This window comes from Podarcis tiliguerta (assembly GCF_965153285.1).
Source record: "Podarcis tiliguerta genome assembly, chromosome: 18".
NCBI lineage: Eukaryota > Metazoa > Chordata > Lepidosauria > Squamata > Lacertidae > Podarcis > Podarcis tiliguerta.
Window position 1 is genome coordinate 5,595,323 of NC_139551.1, and position 19,764 is coordinate 5,615,086.

The following is a 19,764-nucleotide window of genomic DNA, read 5'->3' on the forward strand; positions in this document are numbered from 1 at the left end:
CTAACCCAGAAATAGTGCTTCAGGTTAAGAACTTTGCTTCAGGATGAGAACAGAAATCGTGCTCTGGTGGCACGGCTGCAGCAGGAGGCCCCATTAGCTAAAGTGGTGCGTCAGGTTAAGAACAGTTTCAGGTTAAGTACGGACCTCCGGAACGAATTAAGTACTTAACCCGAGGTACCACTGCACAGTGGTACCTCGGGTTACAGACGCTTTGGGTTACAGACTCCGCTAACCCAGAAATAGTACCTCGGGTTACGAACTTTGCTTCGGGATGAGAAAAGAAATTGAGGCGAGGTGGTGCGGCAGTAGCTAAAGTGGTGCTTCAGGTTAAGAACAGTTTCAGGTTAAGTACGGACCTCCGGAACGAATTAAGTATGTAACCAGAGGTACCACTGTACACTACAGGTTCCGGAATACCCCATAAGGGAAAGGGAGCAGTTTTTCTTATAACAGCAAGATTAATCACTAGCACAGCCTGCAAGCCAGGAATAAGCAGCAAGCAGTTCCGATACTAAGTGGTGGTGCTAATTCACCACTTAAAAGGACTTTGGAGCTTTGGACTTTGCAACCAACTGTAGCAGGAAACCCCCCCCCCCCATCATTCAGTTTGTACAGACTTCACACACACTCACACTCACACACTACATACGCTACACTTCTGTTATAAAGTCATAGAAAATCAACCATACATCAGATTTGCACTGTTCCACTTTTATTCTACTCCATATCTCAAGGACTAGCTAAGGGGGGTGACCTGGTGACGGTCAGCCATAATCCCCTGAGCGAGCAGTCACGTACCCGACTACTGCACCTGGAGGGGCATGACAAGCTAGATAAGCATCCTGATGGGCTCAGACTCACCACCATCATGAACACAATGGACTGCATATGGTTGTATATTCAGGGCAGACAGCAACAAAAGGACCATGGCCGGATTCCCCTCAGGGGGAAGGAAACTGCACCTTTTCTTTGTTATTCACAACTGGTTCATGGGAGGGGGAGAAAGGAGGAACCAGCCAGGTGACAGGACACTCAGGTTACCACCACAACTCCTCCCTCAACTCCTCCTTTCTGTAATGTATGCATGATGTTTCTGGGGGTGGGCTTGACCTAGAGGAGGGGAATTTCAAAAGTTTTTATAAGGTCTTGCACACCATTTTCTGTGTCTTTCCTCTCTCCTGCGAGTGAGGGGAACACCCTGCTGCAACAGTACAATAAAGGCCAAGCCTACAGGCTGCTGATTTGCTCCAATTTACTCTGGTTGGTGTCTTTACTTTTTGTCCAAGGGAGCCCTCGGATTTTTCCGGTAACACTACGGATTGGTGCACTGCCAGGTGGCTGTCTAAGAAGAAGGGGGCACACTGCCAACATAGCTGGCAATGCTTATATATGGCCCGGACCATTTTGCAAGAGGGCAGCAAAGATACATGGTATGCAGTAGCACCTTGGTTCTCAAACGCCTTGGTGTTCAAACAACTTCGAACCCAAACACTGCAAACCTGGAATTAAGTGTTCCGCTTTGCGAACATTTTTCGGAAGCTGAACATGCTCCGTTTTGAGTGTTGCGCTTCCAATTTGAGAGCCACACTTCTGTTTTGAGTGCCATGCTTCCATTTTGAGTGTCTGTTTTTGCTATTTATTTTGCGTTTTCGTTTTTGCGGCTTTTCCTTTTGTTTTTGTGACTGCGCAGAACCCAGTTCAGCTACTGATTGATTGATTGTGCGACTGCAGTACATTGTTTATTGCTTTCATTTTATGGATCAATGGCCTCGTTAGATAGTAAAATTCATGTTAAATTGCTCTTTTAGGGGTTGGTTTTCAAAGTCGGGTACGGATTAATCCATTTTGCATTACTTCCTATGGGAAAGCACGCCTTGGTTTTGGAGCGGACCGCCAGAACGGATTAAGTCTGAGAACCAAGATACCACTGTATATGGCTGCAGTCCCTCTGGGCTTAAAGCTGAACATCAACAGTATTTTGCAAAATGGATACTCTCGACAGAGATGCCCTTTCTCAATGCCACCAGGAGGAGCTCTAACATCTTTTAATTGACAGTTTCCAGATATTGTAAAGCAGAGTTCCTTTAGCAATTCTTTTAAAAAAACAAAAAACAATTCATTCTTTTTTCGAAAGATAGTCCGGCCCACCACATGGTCTGAGGGCCTTGAGTAAATAGGGCAGGCATGGCCAAACTTGGCCCTCCAGCTGTTTTGGGACTACAGTTCCCATCATCCCTGACCACTGGTCCTGTTAGCTAGGGATGATGGGGGTTGTAGTCCTGAAACAGCTGGAGGGCCAAGTTTGGCCGTGCCTGAAATAGGGTAATATTAGTAGATGAACAAATGAGCAAATTAATTTAATTTGGATATGCAGAAGATGGGACGCGGGTGGCGCTGTGGGTTAAACCACAGAGCCTAGGACTTGCCGATCAGAAGGTCGGCGGTTCGAATCCCCGCAACGACGGGGTGAGCTCCCATTGCTCGGTCCCTGCTCCTACCCACCTAGCAGTTCAAAAGCACGTCAAAGTGCAAGTAGATAAATAGGTACCACTCCGGCGGGAAGGTAAACGGCGTTTCCGTGCGCTGCTCTGGTTCGCCAGAAGTGGCTCAGTCCTGCTGGCCACATGACCCGGAAGCTGTATGCCGGCTCCCTCGGCCATAAAGCGAGATGAGCGTCGCAACCCCAGAGTCGGCCACGACTGGACCTAATGGTCAGGAGCCCCTTTACCTTTATTATAATGGCTTGTGCGCTGTTGTTCAGGGTTCTCCTCCCTCCTGCGTGTTGTGAGTGGGGACCCTGTTGCAACAGTTCGTTGAATAAAGATCAGGCTTACTAGCCACTTTGCTTCTCAATATTCTCTGGTTGGCCTCTGTTGTTTTCTCCTACCGACAGGGAACCCACTTAAGGACTCTATAAATGACCTCCGTAGGCCAGTGGCCAACACTGGTTGGCTTCACAGCCCGCAGCTCCAAAAGTTAAAAAGTCTGGTGGTTTCCTCCTAAGACATAAAACCTACCATATTTTTTGCTCTATAAGACGCACCAGACCACAAGACGCACCTAGTTTTTGGAGGAGGAAAACAAGTAAAAAAATATTCTGAATCTCAGAAGCCAGAACAGCAAGAGGGATCGTTACGCAGTGAAAGCAGCAATCCCTCTTGCTGCTCTGGCTTCTGGGATAGCTGCGCAGCCTGCATTCGCTCCATAAGACGCACACACATTTCCCCTTACTTTTTAGGAGGGAAAAGGTGAGTCTTATAGAGCAAAAAATACGGTAATCTCCTTTGAGGAGATTCCTTTGAGAGATGAGAGGCGGCCAAGATGACATTTCCCAGCGACTCAAAAGAGTCTTTATCTGCTTTTTATCAGCTTTGTGTTTTGTATTCTTCCCTAGCAAACAAACTCGGTTAAAAGTGCAATGTGGGAGTGTTCCCACCGCTGCCTTGAATCCGGAAATAACTTCTAGACGTGCCGTTTTTAGCTGTTGTTTTTAAAACAAACTGTTTCTGGACTCCCAGTTCCCACCCCCAACTTAAAGGAATTTTGGTGTGTGTGTGTCACTTTAACAGATTATACAGATCCGAGCGAAAGTAAAGAGCTTTCTTAGTTTCATAGAATCCTAGAATTGTAGGGTTGGAAGGGGCACCTGGTGATCATCCAGTCCAACCCGCTGCAAGGCAGGAATCGTAACTAAAGAATCCAGGTCAGATGTGTTATGTACTGAAGTTCTCACCCTGGCCACTAGGGGTATTGTGTACAGTATATAGTTTTCACTCAGGTCAGTTAATTTAGGCAGGAAACCCTGGGGTGGGGGTGTTACAATGTTGACAGCCAGCTGCCTATAAAAGCAGGCCGGCTGAGCTTTCAGTTCAGTTCAATTCCAGCTTACTATAAAGAACCACTTGGAGAAATCTCTGCATCGTCTGTGCTTTGTCGCATCTGGTATGCAGGCTGAGACCCTACCTGCCTGCGGACTGCCTCGCCAGAGTGGTGCATGCTCTGGTTATCTCCTGCTTGGACTACTACAATGCGCTCTACGTGGGGCTACCTTTGAAGGTGACCCGGAAACTGCAACTAATCCAGAATGCAGCAGCTAGACTGGGGACTGGGAGTGGCCCAGAGACCACATAACACCAGTCCTGAAAGACCTACATTGGCTCCCAGTTCGTTTCCGAGCACAATTCAAAGTGTTGGTGCTGACCTTTAAAGCCCTAAACGGCCTCGGTCCAGTAGACCTGAAGGAGCGTCTCCACCCCCATAGTTCAGCCTGGACACTGAGATCCAGTGCCGAGGGCCTTCTGGTGGTTCCCTCATTGCCAGAAGTGAGGTTACAGGGAACCAGGCAGAGGGCCTTATTGGTGGTGGCGCCCTCCCTTTGGAACGCCCTCCCACCAGATGTCAAAGAGAACAACAACTACCAGACTTTTAGAAGACATCTGAAGGCAGCCCTGTTTAGGGAAGCTTTTAATGTTTGATGTATCACAGTATTTTAATATTTTTTTAGAAGCCACCCAGAGTGGCTGGGGAAACCCAGCCAGATGGGCGGGGTATAAATAATTAAATTATTATTATTATTATTATTATTATTATTATTATTATTATTAATTTGTCAACCCACTACTTAATACTGGCGACGAGGATTGGATCGGATGGACGTCAGAGCACAGCCAGATTTGGACACTCACTGAGCTGAAACACTGAGCATAATAATAATAATAATAATAATAATAATAATTTATTATTTGTACCCCGCCCATCTGGCTGGGTTTCCCCAGCCACTCTGGGCGGCTTCCATAGAAACAAAAAATACAGTAAAATATCACAGATTAAAAACTTCCCTGAACAGGGCTGCCTTAAGATGTCTTCTAAAAGTCTGGTAGTAGTTGTTCTCTTTGACATTTGGTGGGTAGGTTTCCACAGGGCGGGCGCCACCACCGAGAAGGCCCTCTGCCTGGTTCCCTGTAGCTTTGCTTCTCGCAATGAGGGAACCGCTAGAAGGCCCAGAACCCAATTCAGAGCTGACTGTACTGGCTAGAGCACTGTGCTCCATCCATCGCCTTCCACGTCGGCATCGGAACCATGGCTTCACTCGTGACTCTACTGCCATTCGCCCCAGCCTCTGAATCATGGGACTCATCCCTCGCTCGGTTCACCTGCTTCCTCCAAGCAAACAAGATGACGGAAGGGTCAGAGGAGCGTAAGCGGGGCTTATTTCTCAGCCTATGCAGGCTCGAGGTCTTTGAGGTGGCCCGAGTTTTTGTTGCGCCACTAGCAGTCCTGACCATCCGGTGAGCCACTCGCGACGGTTCCTTCGACAGCAGCGAAGCCAGGGAACTAGGGCTCAACGCCACATTTGGTCGCACCACAGTCACACCCAAAATCGGGCAAAACCTCCAAGGAAGTAGAGTCGCCCTTCCCCCCCCCCCGCTCCATCATCACCCACAGGGCAAACCCACAGCCTTGTGCGGCAAGCAATCACAACACAACCGGTTCACAGGTTTTATTAAAAAGACACTTCACTGACCAAAGAGTCACACATTTAAAGTATAAAAACAGAGAGAAACGAAGAGCAGAAATCAACTCTCCCCCGCCTTACTGGCGCCTCTTCCAAGGCAACGTTTATAAGTTATAACCACATCACTCACCGACGCTTCGTTTTAAAACCACAATAATAAAAAAAGAGAGACCAGGATAAAAGCACTCTTAAAACCAACACACCGACTAGCACAACTGCTATTATGTACAAGAACAAGCAGCTAAACACTGGAGCAAACTTGAGTCAATATGACTTAAAAAAAACGGACGAGGAAGGAATGGGGAAGGGGCGGTGGGACACAACAGCAACTGGGGAGGCTGGCTGGGCCAGTGGCGTAGCGTGGGTTGTCAGCACCCGGGGCAAGGCAAGTAATTTGCGCGCCCCCCCCCCCGCTGCACTGTCCCTCCCCCAGATAGTCCCTCGCTCTCTCTCCGCACTGCACCGCACGCCTGGCACCCTCCCCTCCACAGTGGGCGGCGACCCGGCGGCTCGGATCGGATTTGCACAGCCAGCACTGCAGTGAGAGAGAGTGAGTGAGCCAGGTAGGGGCAGAGAGCTGTGAGTGAGAGCGCCCCCCCAGATGTTGCGCCCGGTGCAGCCGGGCCCCCCTGCATGTGTTCAGAACTTTAAACCTCCCCCTTAAATAAATTCAGACAAGACTCAAATTTTGGTTTGGTTTTTGGTAGAATTTAGGCCACAACTTTATTGATTACAGTAAGTGACTGGTTGCATAGGCTCTGGTTCGATTAGCTCCCTCCCACGCAGGTAGCGCTGACCTACAGCTCTATCATAGGTCAGCCAAGAGTGAACACCTGGATAAGTGGAAAGCCAGGAATGGGCTAACTCTGCCACCCAAATGTCCCCCTGGACTCAGGCACGGGCACAACCCCCTCTCAGGGGTTGACCAAACCACCGAGTCCCTGGTTTCCTTTAACGGAATACCCTTCACATAGGCGAAAGCGTTCTCCCATCCCTATCACCCGAACCAGAGCCTATCCGCAACCTTACAAGTTGTGACGATTTGCTACGCGGCAGGCGAAACCCAAATGGCACCAGCCAATCAGCCAAGTGGGGAAAATTCCTGCCGTGCCCCTGTCCCAACGACACACGACACACGACGGCATAGCAAGGTCAAGCGCACAGACCTAAAAGTAGGGAGAGGTGGGCAGGTGTTCTGAATGCACACGCCGAAAGAGGAAGCTCTGGGTCACGTTCATGGGCATAAACAGGTCCCCTTGATCCATTTAGCCTGCGTTCCATTGGCCTGATTAAACCCTGCATCAAGGGACCTACCAATTGGGTGCTGTGGCTATCCAATCAAACCCACCCACAACACAGGGTTTGGTTGCCAGGTCTCACCGCAACACGTGCCCTCTTTAAGGGAGCAGTGGCGTAGCGTGGGTTGTCAGCACCCGGGGCAAGGCAAGTAATTTGCACCCCCTAACCCGTGGATTTGTGCCCCCTAACCCTACCCCCCAGATGTTGCGCCCGGTGCGGCCGGGGCCCCCTGCACCCCCCACGCTACACCACTGTAAGGGAGGCCCAGATTTTGCAACAGGAGCAGCGCCTCCTCCTTGGGTGAGGGAGAGGAGGTGCCACCCTGCCTGATTTTCTCCCCCAACCAGTGTCCCCCCAATGCCCTTCGCAGTGGCTCCATCCTTCTGAACCCTGTTCAAAGCGGTGAACAACAGACCCAACCACAAGCTGCCACGAGGGACGCCTGCGGAGAGCGGTCCGATTTTCAGGTGCCCCAAGCCTCAATCGCGACTACATATTTAATCAGCCACGGATATGCTGTTTGTACGCACAATCTGGACAATCACCGGCGAGCCTATCCTTGCTTTGTTCCCCCCCACTTAAAAAATAAAATACCCAGTCTGTTGCTGAGAGCAGCGCCAGGCCTGGTAACCATTTGAATTTCCCAGAATGCCCCAGAAAGATGCTACAGCAGGGGGCATTGTGGGAAATTCTCGGCAGCAGAGAGTCCTGCTGGCTACTGCCACGGAGAAAGAGAAGCCCCTCTGGGAGGGGGGGCGGGCTTTGCAAACCCCCTTCCTTCTATTTGGGACATTTCACGGGAGACAAATTTCGAGGCGTAAGGAAGTGGGTATAAAGACACAAGGACGACAGCACAAATCTCTGCCGGAGCTAGCAAGAACCCCAATTTTATCACACGACGGCACTCAAGAAGACCAGATACCCAAGATCTCATCAACAGTGGCCTTCAAGCTAACACCAGGCCCCAAAGATGCTGAAACTGCCATTTCTTGCCAACGCCCAACTTGCCCATGAAATGAATCCTGGTGCCCGTTCCTTTCCCACCCACCCAAGCGGTCCCCTGTGCCGCTCTTCCCAACGCGGAGACGACAGTCGTTGTTTTGCCCCCCACCCCACCCCAACACTAAGTCTTGCAAAAGGAAGGCTTTCAACTGGAAGCCGATAAGAGACACCCCACAAATCGTCCCAGACAGGAGCAACGGGCTGCAGCTGTTATCTCGGTGGCAGGCAGGAATACGGAGGGCCACCCGGACTCTCTCCTGCGACCTCCTGGGCATTTAGGATGGCAGGCCCATCTCCACAGGCCGGATCTTCATAGTGGTGGACTTCAGAGGGTAATAGCGCCCTCTCCAGGTTTTCCAAAAGATGCCTTGCTTCCTCTCGTGCCTCTGGCGCGGGATGGAGCGGAAGTATTTTCCGTTCAGGTTGACGTGGCCGCAACTGCTGAACCACCAGCCTCCTTTGGAGCAAAACAGAAAGGGCAGGCATTAGCCAAGGGCCTTTCCACAGAACAATGGATTTCATTCCTTGGGAAATGCTTCAAAAATGGCAGTTCTTGAGCTCCATCCCTGAGCAGCACTGCAGTGCAGTGGCGTAGCATGGGTTGTCAGCACCCGGGGCAAGGCAAGTAATTTGCGCCCACTAACCCGTGGATTTTAGCACTCAGAGAGCTGCGAGTGCGAGCGCGCGCCCCCCCAGATGTTGCGCCCGGTGCGGCCGGCCCCCCCTGCACCCCCCACGCTACGCCACTGCACTGCGGCAAGGGAGTACGTCCCGATGAACACAGAAGGGTTTGCTTGCTTCCATGGCAAACATGCTTAGGTGTATCTGAAGAATTGTGCATGCACACAAAAGCTCATACCGGTAACAAAGTTAGTTGGTCTCTAAGGTGCTACTGGAAGGAATTTTTTTATTTTGTTTCGGCTATGCTTAGGTTTGTGCGGCTAAAAGGATTTGGTGCTCGGAGTGCGATGGCATGAATCTGATTAGAAGCATAGGATGACGGTAATCAAAGTTTGCATGTATATTTAAATCTGTATGTATTGAATTTTTGGAAAACCTTTATAAATAAAATGAAATAAAGGAAGCAATCAAGAGTCCTTTTTGCGAGTGAAATTCCCAGGTGTCAAAAAGGACTATTTATGTATGCTGCAAGGGACGCGGGTGGCGCTGTGGGTTAAACCACAGAGCCTAGGACATGCCGATCAGAAGGTCGGCAGTTCGAATTAGGTCCAGTCGCGGGCGACTCTGGGGTTGCGGCGCTCATCTCGCTTTACTGGCCGAGGGAGCCGGCGTACAGCTTCCGGGTCATGTGGCCAGCAGGACTAAGCCGCTTCTGGCGAACCAGAGCAGCGCACGGAAATGCCGTTTACCTTCCCGCTGGAGCGGTACCTATTTATCTACTAGCACTTTGACATGCCTCAAACTGCTAGGTTGGCAGGAGTAGGGACTGAGCAACGGGAGCTCACCCCGTCATTGCGGGGATTCGAACCGAATGCTTTAGTTCATTTTAAATATGCAGGGATGTATGGTATGCATAATGAACCACAGAAAGAAAAAACCTTTAAATAAAATAAGATAAAGGATACAATCAAGAGTCCTTTTAGTTGGGGATAGTGCAGACGGAAATTCCCAGGTGTCAAAAAGGGTTGTGGAAAGAGAAGAAGGGAAGTCATTGATATTTTAAGGCAGGCATAGGCAAACTCGGCCCTCCAGATGACTACAACTCCCATCATCCCTGACCACTGGCCCTGCTAGCTAGGGATGATGGGAGTTGTAGTCCCAAAACATCTGGCGGACAGAGTTTGCCTATGCCTGTTTTAAGGTGGTTTAAATGGATACAGTGGTGCCCCGCAAGACGGAAAACCCGCTAGACGAAAGGGTTTTCTGTTTTGGAGGTGCTTCGCAAAACGAATCTCCTATGGGCTTGCTTCGCAAGACGAAAATGTCTTGCGAGTTCCTGCGATTTTTTTCCGCTCCCCACCCCCTTTTTCTAAGGCACTAAACTGCTAATAGCCTTTTAGCAGCTAATCCGCTAATCCCTTAAGCCTTTAATAGCCGCTAAACCACTAATAGCGCTAATCCGCTAATGGGGTTGCTTCGCAAGACGAAAAAACCGCTAGACGAAGAGACTTGCGGAACAGATTCTTTTCGTCTTGCGAGGCACCACTGTATTTTAAAATGTTAAAAAGAAGATTGAATAAAAATTATAGAAAAGGGAAAAAATTAAAAATCAGGACTGACCTGAGAGGTGTTTGGCGCAGTTGGCATCCCCTTTGAGGTCATGGTCCTGATCCCGCGTGGAAAAGGGCAGCTGTGGGAAGTCGCCCATGGCGTTCTCCAGCTGCCCGAGAATAGGGCCCAGGAGACTGAGTGTGTAAGCCGTGTCCTCTCCCCCCAGGCTGAAAAGGAACTGGATTCTCTCTGAGCTGCCCTCCCAGTCCTCAAGTTCGATCGAGAGGTGGAATCGCCCATCTTTCGTGATCTGGTGGACCTTTTCCAAGCCCAGCCAAAAGTCGCCTGAAAGAGAACGGCCAAAGAAACAAATGAATGAAAAGGGGGGGGAAAGGTCTGTCAGGGCCCACCAGCAGAAGATATCAATCAATCAATCAATCAATCAATCAATTTATTATGGTCTAGAGACCCAACAAATTGTTACAAAGCAATGCACAATTCAGACAGCCTACCTCCAGGTTAAACAAGCATTTTGTTCAGTATATAGGGATCGTTGGTTCTTGCAACCACCGATAAAAACTTCGCCACTGCTAATGTTCTAGTGTTTGTCCGGTCTTCCAATAGGAACCTGACATAGTGAGCCTCTGATTTTCCCGAGAAAGATACCAGCAAGGGTAGTATCAGTTCAGCCCTGGCTTGCTCAGATTTCACACAGTGCAACAAAATATGTTTTATAGAATGGATGTCTTGAGCCCACGAGCAAAGTCTGTCCTGGTAGGGAACTCCTCTCAACCTGCCAGCCAACACTGCGGAAGGAAAGACGTTTCGTCTGGCTTTGGTGAATAAGGTTCGATAGTTTGGTACTGTCAGGTTTTTAATGTAAGGTGTTAACTTAAAGACATGCCCATATTGTACTCCTACTGCCAGCGGACTACAGACTGTGTGTGATCAAGATCGCAAGTCACTGTGTGTATTATCTATAATCTTTGCTTTAACATCTTTAAGGCGCCTTCATACAGTGGCGTAGCGTGGGGGGTGCAGGGGGGCCCGGCCGCACCGGGCGCAACATCTGGGGGGGGGCGCGCTCGCACTCGCAGCTCTCTGCCCCTACCTGGCTCACTCACTCTCTCTCTCACTGCAGTGCTGGCTGTGAGAATCCGATCCGAGCCACCGGGTCGCCGCCCACTGTGGAGGGGAGGGTGCCAGGCGTGCGGTGCGGAGAGAGAGCGAGGGGCTAACTGGGGGAGGGACAGTGCAGCGGGGGGGGGGTGCAAATTACTTGCCTTGCCCCGGGTTAGGGGGCGCAAATTACTTGCCTTGCCCCGGGTGCCGACAACCCACGCTACGCCACTGCCTTCATAACCCAGGTAATACAGTTGGGGGGGAGTGACAGACCAATAGAGGTGGCTTTTTTAGCCATGGTTTTCTGCCATTTGCTGACAAATTCCTCATTGGTCAGGTGTTGGTAGAATCCCTTCCCTAAATCAAACACTGAAATCCTGATGTGCAGAAGATATACAGCCGTACCTCGAAAGTCAAACGGAATCCGTTCCGGAAGTCCGTCCGACTTCCAAAACGTTTGGAAACCAAGGCGTGGCTTCCAATTAGCTGCAGGAAGCTCCTGCAGCCAATCAGAAGCCGCGCCGGACGTTTGGGTTCTAAAGAACGTTCGCAAACCGGAACAATCGCTTCCAGGTTTGCAGTGTTCAGGAGTCAAAACGTCCGAGTTCCGGGGTGTTTGGGATCCAAGGTACGACTCTAGACAGGAGACAGGTCTTGACCTCTAGGAGCTTACAATCTCACTTCAGATTATGGGTTCGGAGAAAAGCAAATTAGCCATTCGAGGGCAGGATCTGGGGCAAGGGGACCCAGCGCCACTGAGGGATGAGACTCCCTGGCCCCAATTTTTCAGCCTAGCCTGCCTCACAGGGCTGTTGTGTGACACTTACGGCGCTCAGTGATAACATGTGTAAAAGCGATTACAGTTGCCAAAGCTAACGAGAGACCTATCCACTCAAAGCTGACAAAAAGGCATCGCTCAAATACTCTGTAAAGAATGAAAGTTTTACTGTTTCTCTCACCCACCCCTTCTCCTTCTCTATTTTCCTTCCTCCTCATGAGGAACATGTCTCATAATAATAATAATAATAATAATAATAATAATAATAATAATAATAATAATAATACAGTGGTGCCCCGCAAGACGAATGCCTCGGAAGACGAAAAACTCGCAAGTTTTTCGTTTTCTGAGTTGATTCGCAAGACGGATTTCCCTATGGGCTTGCTTCGCAAGACGAAACGTCTTGCGCCTTTTTTTTAAAACCGCCAATGCATTCCTATGGGAAACCGTCAATACACAGTGGTGCTTCGCAAGAAGAAAAAGCTCGTAGAACGAAAAAACTCGCAGAACGAATTAATTCCGTCTTGCGGGGCACCACTGTAATAATAATTTTATTATTTATATCCCCCCACCCATCTGGCTGGGTTGACTGTGACTGACATGTGCGAAAGGCTCTACGATTTGAAAATAGACACGGACAGTCTTTCTCGTGGCACCCCTGACCATCCTTCAAGGCACCCCAGGGTGCCACGGCACAACGGTTGCAAACCACTGATTCTAACTGATCAGTTGGCCTTCACCGCGAAACCTATAATTACATTTGAGAAACAGAAATGCATTAAAAAACAAAATCCAGCGTGTGACGAAGTCTTTCCTTTTGCGGTGCTCTGCAGTGCAAGTGTTTTTTTCAGAGCCCTGATCCTACCATTAGGTCCAGTCGTGGCCAACTCTGGGGTTGCGGTGCTCATCTCGCTTTACTGGCCGAGGGAGCCGGCGTACAGCTTCCGGGTCATGTGGCCAGCAGGACTAAGCCACTTCTGGCAAACCAGAGCAGCGCACGGAAACGCCGTTTACCTTCCTGCCGGAGTGATACCTATTTATCTACTTGCACTTTGACGTGCTTTCGAACTGCTAGGTGGGCAGGAGCAGGGACCGAGCAACGGGAGCTCACCCCGTCGTGGGGATTCGAACCGCCGACCTTCTGATCGGCAAGCCCTAGGCTCTGTGGTTTAAGCCACAGTGCCACCCGCGTCACTATATCCTACGCATGAGCAGGTAGCAATTTAAAAAAATAAAAAAATAAAAAAAGGAGGGGGAAGCAAGAAGCAGAAACCTACCACTCATATTCCCAAATCCATTTTTATAGGCTTCCCACAGCTGGTCAAAATCAACAGAACCATCCAGCCGTCTCTGAATCACCGTCCAGCCTCCACCATCTGCAAAATAAAAAGGAGGGGAAATTTCAATCAGCCTGCAGACATCTGGCTTGTGCCCTCTGCCTCCCTCACCCCACCAAAACACACCCACCGGTGTGTTGCTTTGATCTGTAAGTTTTTCCATATGATTTTTGTGTGCAACATGTTTTAGTACCTTGAACACACACACAGAGTGAACTAGGACTGGGGAGAGAGACAGGCCCTGTAGCTGCAAAAACATTTTGCCTCCCAGTTTGAGAAACGAAGGGAAGAAGAAGAGTTTGGATTTGATATCCCAGCTTATCACTACCCGAAGGAGTCTCAAAGCGGCTAACATTCTCCTTTCCTTTCCTCCCCCACAACAAACACTCTGTGAGGTGAGTGGGGCTGAGAGACTTCAAAGAAAGATAGAACTTTTTTTATGTATGCCACAACAGCAGCAAGAATACTCATCGCAAAGTACTGGAAGACGCAAGAACTACCCACTCAGGAAGAATGGCAGATGAAACTGATGGACTACATGGAAATGGCAGAAATGACCGGCAGAATCCGAGACCAGGGAGAAGAGTCGATGGAAGAATATTGGAAAATTTTTTAAGTATATTTACAAAAATACTGTAAAATTAATGAATGTTAGAAGTATATTGGAATGAAGTTACACGGTTTTAGCAGAAGGGTTATTAAGAATGATATGAACATTAAGTGTTAATGCGTTAAATTGGGAAATTGAAAATTAAATTGTATTATGATAAATTAAAGATTAAATTGAAGAAGAGGGAAAGGATTTGTTGAATTAGATAACTTGAACTAGAATGCAAAAAAGGGAGGTGCGAGGCAGTCGAGGAAATAAGCTAATGAAAGATATGGATATAAAATTTGGATGTGTGTTTTTACTTTTGTTTCTTTTTTTATGTGTACTGTTTTGTATTGTTTTTATTTCAGTTTCTATTGTGGATGCATTGTTTGTTGAATTTATGTATTGCTTTTTTCCCTTTTGTTTATTTTTTATTGTCTTTCTTGTTATAAGTATAAAATACCCAATAAAAATCTTATTTAAAAAAGAGAGAGAGAGAGACTTCAGAGAAGTCTGACTGGCCCAAGCAGCTGCATGTGGAGGAGCGGGGAAGCGAACCCGGTTCCCCAGATTACGAGACTACTGCTCTTAACCACTACACCACACTGGCTCTGAGTCACAGCCCTCGCAACCCAACCAAACCTCTACCTTTACCCTTCCAGATCAATCCGTGATCTCCGGGATCAGGTGATACCTGAACCCAAAGACATCCAACCAGCAAACCGGCAGGAATGGGCCACAGAATCATAAAATTATAAAACTGGAAGTTGAACTCTCTGCAATGAAAGAAGCTTTCGTCCAACGTGCGACTCAAACCCACCAGAATGAGATGAAGAGTCTCACATTCCACAAATGACTTGGCTCAGGATTTCGATTTGTCAACTTCAGTTTCTCATTTTCCCATTCTGAAATTCGCTCCTTCAGTTTTGCAATTTCCTTCTTTTTAAGTTGTGAAAATTCATTGGCACCCAAGTGCAATTTTTTCCTGATACAGCAAGATGAGCACCACTACCCTATAGTCTCCTCTAACTGGACTTAACCATCCAGGAGTGCTTTGTTGTGACCCCCTGGACCAGAGCATGCCAGGCCCTCCTGTCTTCCACTGCCTCCCGCAGTTTGGTCAAACTCATGCTGGTAGCTTCGAGAACACTGTCCCACCATCTCGTCCTCCGTCTTCTCCTTGTGCCCTCCATCTTTCCCAACATCAGGGTCTTTTCCAGGGAGTCTTTTCTTCTCATGAGGTGGCCAAAGTCTTGGAGCCTCAGCTTCAGGATCTGTCCTTCCAGTGAGCACTCACGGCTGATTTCCTTCAGAATGGAGAGGTTTGATCTTCTTGCAGTCCATGGGACTCTCAAGAGTCTCCTCCAGCACCAGAATTCAAAAGCATCCTTTCTTAGCTCCCCAAGATCTCAGGCAGAGATAGAAAGGGAGAACACGGACAGACGAGGTCCTCTACAGCAGGGGTCAGCAAACTTTTTAAGAGGGGGCCGGTCCACTGTCCCTCAGACCTTGTGGGGGGCTTGACTATACTTTTTTGGGGGGAATGAATGAATACCTGTGCCCCACAAATAACCCAGAGATGCATTCTAAATAAAAGCACACAAGCACACATTCTATTCATGTCAAAACACCAGGCAGGCCCACAAATAACCCAGAGATGCTTTTAAATCAAAGGACCCATTCTACTCATGTAAAAACACACTGATTCCCAGACCGTCCGTGGGCAGGATCGAGAAGGCGATTGGGCTGGATCTGGCCCCTGGGCCTTAGTTTGCCTAACCATGTACAGACATTTGTATGCAACTTTGCCTGATAAATGCTTTTTTGCAGGGCAATTTTCCTAATGTGACACAGTGTCTGTGTGTGTGTGTTATTTTCCAATGCACACGTCTACCCAAGCACGTTAATTTTTGGACACAAGACTTAGCTGGAGAATTGCTCTAGAAAACTCAGAACGGGGCAGGTTTTGAGAGGGCTGTGTTACGGTTCGCAGGCTGTTTTGTCAAGTGAGAACCAGGTTAAAAAGGTAAAGGGACCCCTGACCACTAGGTCCAGTCGTGGCCGACTCTGGGGTTGCGGCGCTCATCTCGCTTTACTGGCCGAGGGAGCCGGCGTACAGCTTCCGGTTCATGTGGCCAGGAGGACTAAGCCGCTTCTGGCGAACCAGAGCAGCACACGGAAACACCGTTTACCTTCCCGCTGCAGTGGTGCCTATTTATCTACTTGCACTTTGACTTTCTTTCGAACTGCTACATTGGCAGGAGGAGAACCAGGTTAAGAAAACCTTAAATGCAAACTGTATCAAATTTCTCTCGCGCTTCTCTAAACCCCGCATTTTTACCTGGAGTCATGTCACAGAAGACTTCGAAGACCCGGGAGCCAGGGGGCTGGATCTGGAAAATGCCGCTGGTTTGTTCTCCTTCCAGAAACAGCTGGTGACAGCTTGCTGGGAACTCTGTAGAATGAAGAAGCAAAAGCCATTTTAGCATCCTAGAACAAGCATTGATTTGATCGGCCTTATTAAAGTTTTGCCGTGAATACTGATTAGTAACGCCGAGACCACATAACCCCAGTCCAGAAAGACCTACATTGGCTCCTAGTATGTTTCCGGGCACAATTCAAAGTGTTGGTGCTGACCTTGAAAGCCCTAAACGGCCCAGTATACCTGAAGGAGCATCTCCACCCCCATCGTCCAGCCCGGACACTGAGGTCCAGCTCTGAGGGCCTTCTGGCGGTTCCCTCACTGCAAGAAGTGAGGTTGCAGGGAACCAGGAAGAGGGCCTTCTTGGTAGTGGCGCCCGCCCTGTGGAACGCCCTCCCATCAGATGTGAAGGAAATAAACAACTATCTGACTTTTAGAAGACATCAGTAGGCAGCCCTGTTTAGGGAAGCATTTAGTATTTGATGAATTATTATATTTTGCTGGAGGCCGCCCAGAGTGGCTGGGGAAACCCAGCCAAATAGGTGAGGTATAAATAATAAATTATTATTATTATTATTATTATTATTATTATTATTATTATTATTATTATATTAACTGCACAGCTATTTTCTTCCTCCTGCTCTGGCCATGTTATTTTGAGGAAGTTCGTGTGTTTACTGAAAATAATCTACGGGGTTTATCCAATATTAGTCAACGCTGAAATTAACAGGCACGACTTGCTTGGGGTGCCCAGAGTCAGATCGGTGTGTGTGTGTGTTTGTGTGAGTGTGTTACAAATGAATTACAGTAATTAATTACTATTCCCAGCAACTTCAGTGGCTCTGCTCCGCAGTTGACGTAACTACAGACAGCCCACCGTGCACAATACTTTTATTTAATAAAAGCCAAGCATAATTTTCAGGATGATTTGCACAGTTGTATTTATGGAACATTGCACAAGACGCTGCTTGGTGGTCTTGCAGCTTTTGTTAACAAAATACAGACTTAAAAGCCAGCAAAACAACAAGCCAACATTAAACTACAGGACAGAAAAATAGAATTTAAGATCATTAGCTTGCACAACATTTTTACAGTGGACTCCTACTCAGACGTAAGCCCTATTGAATCCAACAGCACCCTCTTTTTTCTTCTTCCAAATTTCTGTTTTAAAACTATCTATAATGTGGTTTTCGGAAAAAACCCCAAAGATCATGGCCACTGGTCCCATCACCTCTGGCAAATAGAAAGGGGAAGAAATGGAGGCAGTGAGAGATTTTACTTTCTTGGGCTCCATGATGGCTGCAGATGGTGACAGCAGCCACGATATTAAAAGACGCCTGCTTCTTGGAAGAAAAGCAATGACAAACCTAGACAGCATATTAAAAAGCAGAGACATCACCTTGCCAACAAAAGTCCGTATAGTTAAAGCTCTGGTTTTCCTAGTAGTGATGTATGGAAGTGAAAACTGGACCATAAAGAAGGCTGGTCGCCGAAGAATTGATGCATTTGAATTCTGGTGCTGGAGGAGACTCTTGAGAGTCCCATGGACTGCAAGAAGATCCAACCTCTCCATTCTGAAGGAAATCAGCCCTGAGTGCTCACTGGAAGGACAGATCCTGAAGCTGAGACTCCAAGACTTTGGCCACCTCATGAGAAGAGAAGACTCCCTGGAGAAGACCCTGATGTTGGGAAAGATGGAGGGCACAAGGAGAAGGGGACGACGGAGGACAAGATGGTGGGACAGTGTTCTCGAAGCCATTAACATGAGTTTGACCAAACTGCGGGAGGCAGTGGAAGACAGGAGGGCCTGGTGTGCTCTGGTCCAGGGGGTCACCAAGAGTCGGACACAACTAAAGGACTAAACAACAACAATAATGTGGTTTTGCCATCTCTCGCATTCCTGCGTTACTGTGTTTTATAGATTGCAAAATGCGAAGCAGTTTAGAAGCGCTCCTCAATAAATAAAGCCCTAACCGCTGGCCCTGTTGAGGGTCACAGATGTTCGCCATGCCTGCAGGCAAAAACGTCCGCTGGTAGACTATTAACTTGAAGATGAATCCAATGTTTAAAAAAGGGGGAGGAAAGAGGAATCGAGAGCAGGCGGCAATCGCAAGAGGACCCTGCGGGATGCGGCCACCACGTGAACACGGAACGCCACTCGGACTTTGCCCAAGCCACCCTCGGCCAAATGTCAGCCTGACATTAACAACTGCAGGGCCGAAGTTGCAGACAGCAGCTGGCAGGCAGCAAAAGCGTGGAGGGGGAACTCTGTTGCCAAAGCTTATCCCTCCCAAGAGAAGCCACAGCTGAACCCTGCCGGAAACTACTCCCCATGCAGCTTGGAATTCTGTTAGTCCAGATCCCAGATGTGCTGCGCAAAAGGGGAGAGAAACACTCTGCACATGGTCAGGGGCGGCCACGATGTCATGTCACAAGGCTCGGGTCTTACTGCCGTGATTATTTAAAAGGAGCCCTGACCATTAGTTCCAGTCGTGACCGACTCTGGGGTTGCGGTGCTCATCTCACTTTATTGGCCGAGGGAGCCGGCGTACAGCTTCCGGGTCATGTGGCCAGCAGGACTAAGCCGCTTCTGGCAAACCAGAGCAGCGCACGGAAACGCTGTTTCCCTTCCTGCCAGAGCGGTACCTATTTATCTACTTGCACATGACGTGCTTTCGAACTGCTAGGTTGGCAGGAGCAGGGACCGAGCAACGGGAGCTCACCCCGTCGCGGGGATTCAAACCGCCGACTTTCTGATCGGCAAGTCCTAGGCTCTGCGGTTTAACCCACAGCGCCACCCATGTCCCCGTCGCGCCCATTCTTCGGGGTCTCTTCCAACTTTAAACTTCTAAGATTCCTTCTCTCTGCACCACCCCTGAGCAGCGCCGAGCCCCTGGCAGGTGGCTGGACTCTGCCCAGGAATGGGTACCATCTGCCAGCGAGTCAGGGTTTCGACAGCCCCGTGTCAAAAGTCCACATGGGAGAGGCATCCGGCACGCGAGGAGGCGAAGGGCAGAGATGTGGCAGGGCGCAAGGGGACTTTGCTCTGGCTAAAAACAGCTGCAGGGGGGAGGACGTCCCTCCCCGTTTTCCCAAAGACAAAGGAAGCCTCTGTCCCGGCCAAAGGCACTGCATCTTCTGGGCTGAGCAGGCTCCCCCTGGGACCCTCTCCTGCGTTGGATAAATTTAGCTGGGATTCTCAAAACAGATGCCAGCAGCAGGAGATCAGGAAGGGGGTGGGATCCCAGGTTTGAGAGGGAGTTCCTGCGAGTAAACATGAACTTTCCCCCAGTTTCTCAGCGGGGAGGGAGGCGCACATTAATGCCGGGAAGGATGCTTGCATCAGACAGCCAGGCGGAGACGTTAGCCGTACCACGTAGGATATTGGAAACGGCTTCTCTGTCCTGCAGAGAATGGCCGTGGGGTGGAATCACGGGGTGCAAGAAGGAGAGAACCTTCAGCAGCAAAGGCTTTGCAGAGCCCACCCTGAACAAAACCACGTTGCTAGTTCTCAAGAAACGAACC

At 49.0% G+C, this 19,764-nt stretch overlaps 1 protein-coding gene across 1 annotated transcript in view; it reads right to left on the reverse strand.

Moving 5' to 3' along the window:
* Positions 1–5,485: 5,485 nt before the first annotated feature.
* The window catches only part of ANGPTL4 (angiopoietin like 4), a 32,527-nt gene continuing 18,248 nt past the window's right edge, over positions 5,486–19,764 (reverse strand). The window contains exons 4-9 of the mRNA XM_083421715.1: positions 16,159–16,272; positions 13,166–13,264; positions 10,058–10,333; positions 7,064–8,273; positions 6,126–6,908; positions 5,486–5,857 (exon numbers count right to left, since the gene is read on the reverse strand). Coding sequence (XP_083277841.1) covers positions 8,092–8,273; positions 10,058–10,333; positions 13,166–13,264; positions 16,159–16,272 — 671 coding nt within the window. The 3' untranslated portion in view covers positions 5,486–5,857; positions 6,126–6,908; positions 7,064–8,091. The remainder of the gene's footprint in view (positions 5,858–6,125; positions 6,909–7,063; positions 8,274–10,057; positions 10,334–13,165; positions 13,265–16,158; positions 16,273–19,764) is intronic.